This window comes from Otolemur garnettii, unplaced genomic scaffold, assembly GCF_000181295.1.
Source record: "Otolemur garnettii isolate 467f Iridium unplaced genomic scaffold, OtoGar3 scaffold00209, whole genome shotgun sequence".
NCBI lineage: Eukaryota > Metazoa > Chordata > Mammalia > Primates > Galagidae > Otolemur > Otolemur garnettii.
In genome coordinates, this window is record NW_003852604.1 from 221,125 (window position 1) to 228,064 (window position 6,940).

Consider the following 6,940-nt stretch of genomic DNA (forward strand, 5'->3'; position numbering starts at 1 on the left):
GGGGCAGGCTGGGGAGGGGGCTCTGCAGGAGTGCTAGTGCAGAAGGGAGCTGGAGAGATAACTGGGGAGGCCCGCATCGAGGGCAGGGCAAAATATGGGGGAGTTACAGAAAAATGGGATATATGTGTGTTGAGGGGTGAGAGAGACAGGATGGCTCAGAATCTTTGAAAGAGGTGTGCCAAGGGCCTGAGTGTGTATGAAGATTTTTCTTGGGGAGATATTCAAGAGTAGGGTGTTTGGTGCTGACGGGGGCGAGGCTTTGAGGAGGAGAAAATGCATCTAGCCCAGGACAGAAACCCGCAAGGATGGCACAGGCTGCGCTGAGGAGGATTCATGGGTGACCATAGTGTGAGGTTGGGGTCTGAGCCCACTGTGGGACAGCAACCAGAGAGCTTTGTGGTTGGGAGAAAAAAAGGAAGGAGGGGAGAGAGAGAGAGAGAGAGAGAGAGAACTAGGACCTGGGTGAGGTGCCCAGGTGGTGGAGCAGCCCATTTCTGAGTGCTTTGTTTATTAACAGGGTAAGTTCAGCCCCCACCTGCTGAATGAGTACAGAGCTGTGCTGAGGGAGATGCTGGCTTGGGGAATCAGCCAGAGCTCTTCCAGCTGACCCCCAGCCTGTACCTCAAGACCCATGGCTGTTTTCATCCTTGGAGGCCCAGACAGCAGGTGCCACTTGGGATCCTCCCCTCCCTGGAGAACGAAGACCCCCACTGGTGATTGTAGTAGCCACTGAGGCTAAGGACTCCTGAGTTTCTGGGAAACCCATGGAGACTCACTTCCTTTTGGGTTGTCTTCCCAAAACACTTTTCATGGCCCCCTTTGGACTCAAGCCCACTGGGCCACCAGGAAAAATGGCCTCTGAGACCTTGAACGCTGGAGACCCAGGTGCAACCCTGGCTTCCTAATCAGTCCCAGACTTGGGGCAAGGCTTAAGTTTTCTCAGAAGAAGTGCCAGGACCTTTAAAGGGCACCTTTCATCTCCCTCAGCACCTCCCTCCTGTCTCTCAGACATAGCAGGGAGAGGAAGCGCCCAGCAGGCATGGCTGGGACCGACACAACAGATCTGCAGGAGCCCTTCCAGGGCCTGCTGGCAGCTGGTCCAGCCCCATCCTTGTCCCCTCCCTTTCTCAAGTTTTAATCATCATTTCAAACCCTGGGGGACTTCACCTGGGTTTCTAGCCCCCTGGACTCCAGAGGGGGACTTCTTGGGGAGCTCAGGAAGCCCTTTGGTGCATAGAGGCTCCAGGAAGGGCTTGAGCCATGACGCCACACGCTCAGAAGCCCCACCTTCAAGGTCTAAGGCCCCTGATGTAGCTGCCTTCCTGTGTCACTGACTCTGCATTCCATGGACACAGTCCCCATGGGCTCCCTTCAGCACTGCTGCTGCCAGCTGCCTAAGATGGGTGACACCTGGGCACAGCTTCCCTGGCCCGGGCCCCCCCACCCAGCCATGCTGCTGATCTCCCTTCTCTTGGTGTCCGGGCTGATGCCCTCGGAAGCCGGCAGCAGCTGTCCGGTCCTCTGCACGTGCCGTAACCAGGTGGTGGACTGTAGCAGCCAGCGCCTATTCTCCGTCCCCCCGGACCTGCCCATGGACACCCGTAACCTCAGCCTGGCGCACAACCGCATCGCAGCCGTGCCGCCCGGCTACCTCACGTGCTACATGGAGCTCCGGGTGCTGGATTTGCGCAACAACTCTTTGATAGAGCTGCCCCCGGGCCTCTTCCTCCACGCCAAGCGCTTGGCACACCTGGATCTGAGCTACAACAACCTCAGCCACGTGCCGGCCGACATGTTCCAGGAGGCCCATGGGCTGGTGCGCATCGACCTGAGCCACAACCCGTGGCTGCGGAGGGTGCACCCCCAGGCCTTCCAGGGCCTCGTGCAGCTCCGAGACCTGGACCTGAGCTTCGGGGGCCTGGCCTTCCTCAGCCTCGAGGCCCTCGAGGGCCTGCCGGGGCTGGTGACCCTGCAGATCGGTGGCAACCCCTGGGTATGCGGCTGCACCATGGAGCCCCTGCTGAAATGGCTTCGGAACCGGATCCAGCGCTGCACGGCGGGTAAGGGAGGGCTCCGACCCCAAAGCAAAGTCTCCAAAGAAGAGGGATAGTGGAGGGCTCTTGAGTGCCTACTTGGTGCCCTAATCTGGGCTTACCTCTTTGTACACCAGCTTTAGTAGTCCAAAAAGTATTTGTCAGATCTTTGCAATGCATTCTAGGCCCTGGGGGCCCATTTATTTCTAAAACAGAAGTCACTTAGAAGCTGTGGTGCTTCTAAGTGAATGAGGCAGACAGATAGTTAACAGGTGAGACTAGCTAATTGTATGTTGAGTTTATTGCACTTTCACCAGGACCTAAGAACTCAGCATGCATTATTTTTTATCTCCCATTTTTATCAGCCCCATTTTACAGGTGAAGAAGTAAGATTTAGAGCAATGCAAGAACTTGCCCAGAGCGACTCCCTTAGACTGTGGGAGGGTCACAGAAAAAACTCAGATTTATTTGACTTCCAACCCTGTTCTACTCTACCAGGCTGCTTTTTAAGGGCTCTCACTGTTGGAAAACTCTCATTCACATAGTAATAGCTAACACCAAGTTAGTACTTACTCTATGCCAGGCACTATCCATATTCCATATTTTATCTTATCCTCAGAAGAACCTTAATGAGATTGCCACTCTACAGAAGAGGAAACTGAGGTACAAAGAGGTTCAGTAGCTTGCCCAAAGTCACCTGCTACTGAGTGATGAAGTTGGGATTCAAGCCCTGGCAGTCTGCCTGTCCTTGGCTATCTCCTGGACAATCAAATACTTGTTGAGTTCTGAGCTGGCCAAAAGGCCTCAGCAGAGTATTGCCAAGTTTGGGCCCACAGTGAGGAGCTGAGAGGAGGACTGAGATATAGCAACACAACCAGCCAATTCCAACTGGAGGGTGGGCCAGAGCCTGAGGGAGCCCAAATCACACAGGTCTGATGGGCCCTGTCCCCACCCAGTGTTGTCAGAGCCTGAGTCAGAGGCAGGTGATGTTCAGATGTGTGGCCCCGGTTACTAGGTCTCCTGTGTTAGAGCTCCAGACCTGGGCACTAGTGCCTGGCAGTGGCACAGCTGGGAGGACCACCCAAGGGCTTCCCCAGAGCCCAGGCTCACTACATGCTGAGTGAGGTAGGAGGGAGCAGAGGGATGAGTAGGGAGCCCAAGACCAAAATAGTTTGGGGGGGGGGGGCTGTGGGTCACGATTCTAGTGTTTCCACAGAGCCGTGGGAGGAGGTTCTCTGGGACCAAAATAGCTAGGGACTGGGATGGGGCGATGGTGGAGGTAGGAGCAGGAGGCTGCCTTTCCGAACAATTTCCACCCCTGCCCAACCCCTGCTGGCCTCCTGCCCTCCTTCTCCCATGCATTTGTGACAGAAAGGCTACTCTGGGAGCTGAGGTCCCTGCTGACCTGCAGAAGAAGCCTGGACTCCCAGAGAGCAAAATATGGGTCCAGGTTCCCATCAGAGCAGCCTCACACATAGCATAGTGAGACACTTGTCCAAAAAGGAACAGTAGCTGTCCACAGGCCCACCGCGAGAGAGCAAGCAGGCCACAGGCAAAGCCCACAGGCACACTTGACACCAGGCCATGCTCACCAGAGTGTGTCCTGCTGCAGAAAAACCCTGCCAGTGTAGGCAGATGAGGCTATGCTCCTCCCTCTAGGCCTTTCTCTGCTGCTTCCCCCCCTTTTTTAATGGGATGCTACCTTTATCCTTGCTTTTTGGAAAAATTCACACAAAGAGAGACTGAAGCCAGCCCTTGGGATACAACATGGCTACAAGACTGGTGCTCAGACTTACCAGAAAATGTTGTCAGCCCCCACCTTTCATCCTGGATCCTGTGCAGTCCCCACCAATTGCCCCTGGGAGCTCGTCTGATGGCTCCCCACATTCCCAGTTCACCATTTCACACACCACTACCCCCTTCACATCCACCATAGACATCAGAGTTCAGCATCCCCCAGTCTTCAAAGAAGACCACATGGGTAGCCCTGGACCTGGTCCCAGCCTGGGAAGGGTCTCGATTCCTGGGCTCACAGCCTGCAGGGACCTCCGAGCCTGTGACTGGGGCAAGGTTGCACACTCCTTCTGAACCTGACTCATCACTTCTAAGGATAATGGTGCCCAGCTATTTCTCAGAAAGGTCCATCTGAACCCATCATTTGATTCTTTGCCTCTCTTTGCAGAATGAATACCTGGCATTTAAACACCCCATAATTTAGAAAACTTCTTGACATTGACTCTCTTAGACAATTTAGATTGGATTATTTCCTTCCTATAGAGGCAGAACATGAAAGCCAGGAAGGCAAAAAAAAAAAAAAAAGACTTATCAGACATAAGAGCTTGATTAATATTTATCGACTGAACCAAGGAAGCTCTAAAGCTCGTGCCTGGCACTGCGTGGCAGGACTATCACCTGCTGCTCTTACTTTCAAGGCAGAGTGAGATGAGAACATAGACAACACCACGCATTTATAAAAGGGACCCTGGAAAGATGTTGGAGAGAACAGTAACCAACCGGGGGACAGCCCCTTCCTACAGAAGCCTGAGTGCAGAATTGAACCCCCAATGACCTGTCTAGAGATAATAATAACAATAATAACAACAGCTCATACTTGCAGAGTGCTTAGCATGAACCAGGAACATATAATTTACATGTGTAAATTACATTACTCACCGATTCCTCACTACCACCCCATGAGGTCGTATTACAATTATCCTCATTTGACAGATGAAGACGCCTCTATGCATCTTCATAGGGGTTAAATGACATACCTATAATCACACAACTAGTGACAAGGGAAGGTGGGGATTTGAGCACAGACTGGTAGCTCCAGAACCCATACCCTTAACTCTGTATTCTGTGTATCTAGAAAAGCCACACAGGTAGTAGAAAGACCCAACACTTTGGAGCTGGACAGTGTCCAGTACTCATTTAACAAAGATTCATTGAGGTCTTACTATGGGCAAGATGCTGTTCTCTTGCTAAGGATACTGCAGAGAAAAGACAGACAATAAACAAAAAAACTGTCAAACAGTGATCAATACTACAGAGAAAAGCAAAGCAGAGTAGGTAAAATGGGGATCCTGGAAGGAGGTGCACTATTTATAGAGTCACAGGGAAGGCTGTGACCACTGAGGTGGTATTGAGCAAAGTCCCACAGGAAGTGGGGGTCTGAGCTGTGCAGAGATTTTGGGGAGCTGCTACCTCACAAGGGAACAAGTACAGAAGCACCCCTTGCCTACCTCCAAAGGGGACTCTCCTGGGGTCATGGAAGAGGGACCAGGAGGCAGCATGGCTGGAGCAAAGTGGAAGAGGTGGGAAAGGGTCTGGGATCCCCAGGCAAAGCTCTTGGCTTTTGCTCTGTGCAAAGGCAGGAAGAAGCCACAGCAGGGTGTCAGGCACAGTGATGTGGTGACAGCACTTGAGATTTGAAAGGATCAGTAGGTTGAATGGTTTAAGGCAGAAGCCAGAGACCAGTGGGGAGACCATTGTAAGGACTTTAGTGGCTCCCACGAAAGCCCTAGATCTACCACCAGTAGTGACTGTAGGACATTTGGCAAATTGCTAAACTCTATAAGCAGTGATTTTCACATTTATGAAAATAAACATAAAGATGCTTGCCTTAGGTCTGCTGAGAAAACTAAAGAGCAGTACAATTTTTGGCACATGAAAAAAAACTCAATGAATGTCTTTCTTCCTTCCTCCTGGGAGGGGTGGGGAGCTCCTCCTCCCACCCAGGAGCCTCACTCTCCCTGGTTCTATGTTGCAGACTCTCAGCTGGCTGAGTGCCGGGGCCCCCCTGAGGTCGAGGGTGCCCCACTCTTCTCACTCACCGAGGAGAGCTTCAAGGCCTGCCACCTGACCCTGAGCTTGGATGATTATCTCTTCATCGCATTTGTGGGCTTTGTGGTCTCCATCGCCTCCGTGGCCACCAACTTCCTCCTAGGCATCACAGCCAACTGCTGCCACCGTTGGAGCAAGGCCAGCGAAGAGGAAGAGATCTGACAGGGGTGGGGGCCCCCCGTGTCCCCCCTCCATGCTGCCCATAGCTGCTGCCACTGACCACTGGATCCCTCCCTGACTGCCCCCTCTGGTTCCACGGTGTCCTGGCTCTCACTCGTGGCCCAAGCAAAGTCTAGAAACTAACTTTGAGTGAACTAAGTTGTGTGAACAACTGCTTTGAGCCAGGCACCACAAATGTCAGACAGAACTGGGAGTGTCAGAGGAATTGACCCAGACCCAGCCCTCAAGACACTCACCTCTGGTAGAGGAGAAAGATCTAAAAACTGTTCCCCGTAAGACGGTATGTATATTGGCACTCTGAGCACATCCATATGGAAGCCCAGAGAGGCGGCCATCAGCTGTGTCCAACAAAGTCCAAGAGAATTACAAGAATGGAGTGATTTGTGAGCTGGGTCATCAAAAAATGTCTACTTTGCCCTGTAGACAAAGTAAGGCACCTGTAAATGACAGAGGGAGGCTGGAATGTGCACGGTGTGTGGAAAATAGTGAACATTTCCTTGTCGCTTAAATGAGTAGAGGGCGTGTGGCACAGAACCAAAACTTGCCCACAGCAAGTCAACCAAACTGTCAACCCTCAGTGCTGCCAACCACTGCCTCCAGGCACCTCCATGCCAGCCCCCTGGCCTCTTTCCACCAGCAGCTGCTGGGCGAGACCACCTCCCAGGAGCTGGGAGGCCCCTGGCAGCAGGCTGAGGATGGACACCTCCAGTGCCCTTTCTCCTGCCTCTTCCTCAAGCCGTGGCTTTGGCAGAGAGAGGCAGGAGGTCCAGCAAACTGGCACAAGAGCCCTGCCACCTGGGAGCCCAATCATGTGACTGTTCTTGCCATGGTGCTCTCCCCGAGGGGATGTCCCCAGGAAAGTGCACTGTGAGCACAGACCCATA

At 52.9% G+C, this 6,940-nt stretch overlaps 1 protein-coding gene across 1 annotated transcript; it reads left to right on the plus strand.

Annotated features, from left to right (window-relative positions):
• Positions 1 to 1,130: 1,130 nt before the first annotated feature.
• LRRC55 (leucine rich repeat containing 55) lies at positions 1,131 to 6,038 on the plus strand. The gene is made up of 2 exons (XM_012812439.2): positions 1,131 to 2,060; positions 5,803 to 6,038. Exons 1-2 carry the CDS (start codon positions 1,346 to 1,348, stop codon positions 6,036 to 6,038), a joined length of 951 nt encoding a protein of 316 aa, XP_012667893.1. The 5' UTR covers positions 1,131 to 1,345.
• Positions 6,039 to 6,940: the final 902 nt, after the last annotated feature.

Bases quoted from the DNA above. Each gene is read 5' to 3' on its own strand.
- LRRC55 (XM_012812439.2), top strand. From the start codon at position 1,346: ATGGACACAGTCCCCATGGGCTCCCTTCAGCACTGCTGCTGCCAGCTG. The intron at 2,061-5,802 runs GTAAGGGAGGGC...TCTATGTTGCAG, and splicing joins GATCCAGCGCTGCACGGCGG to ACTCTCAGCTGGCTGAGTGC.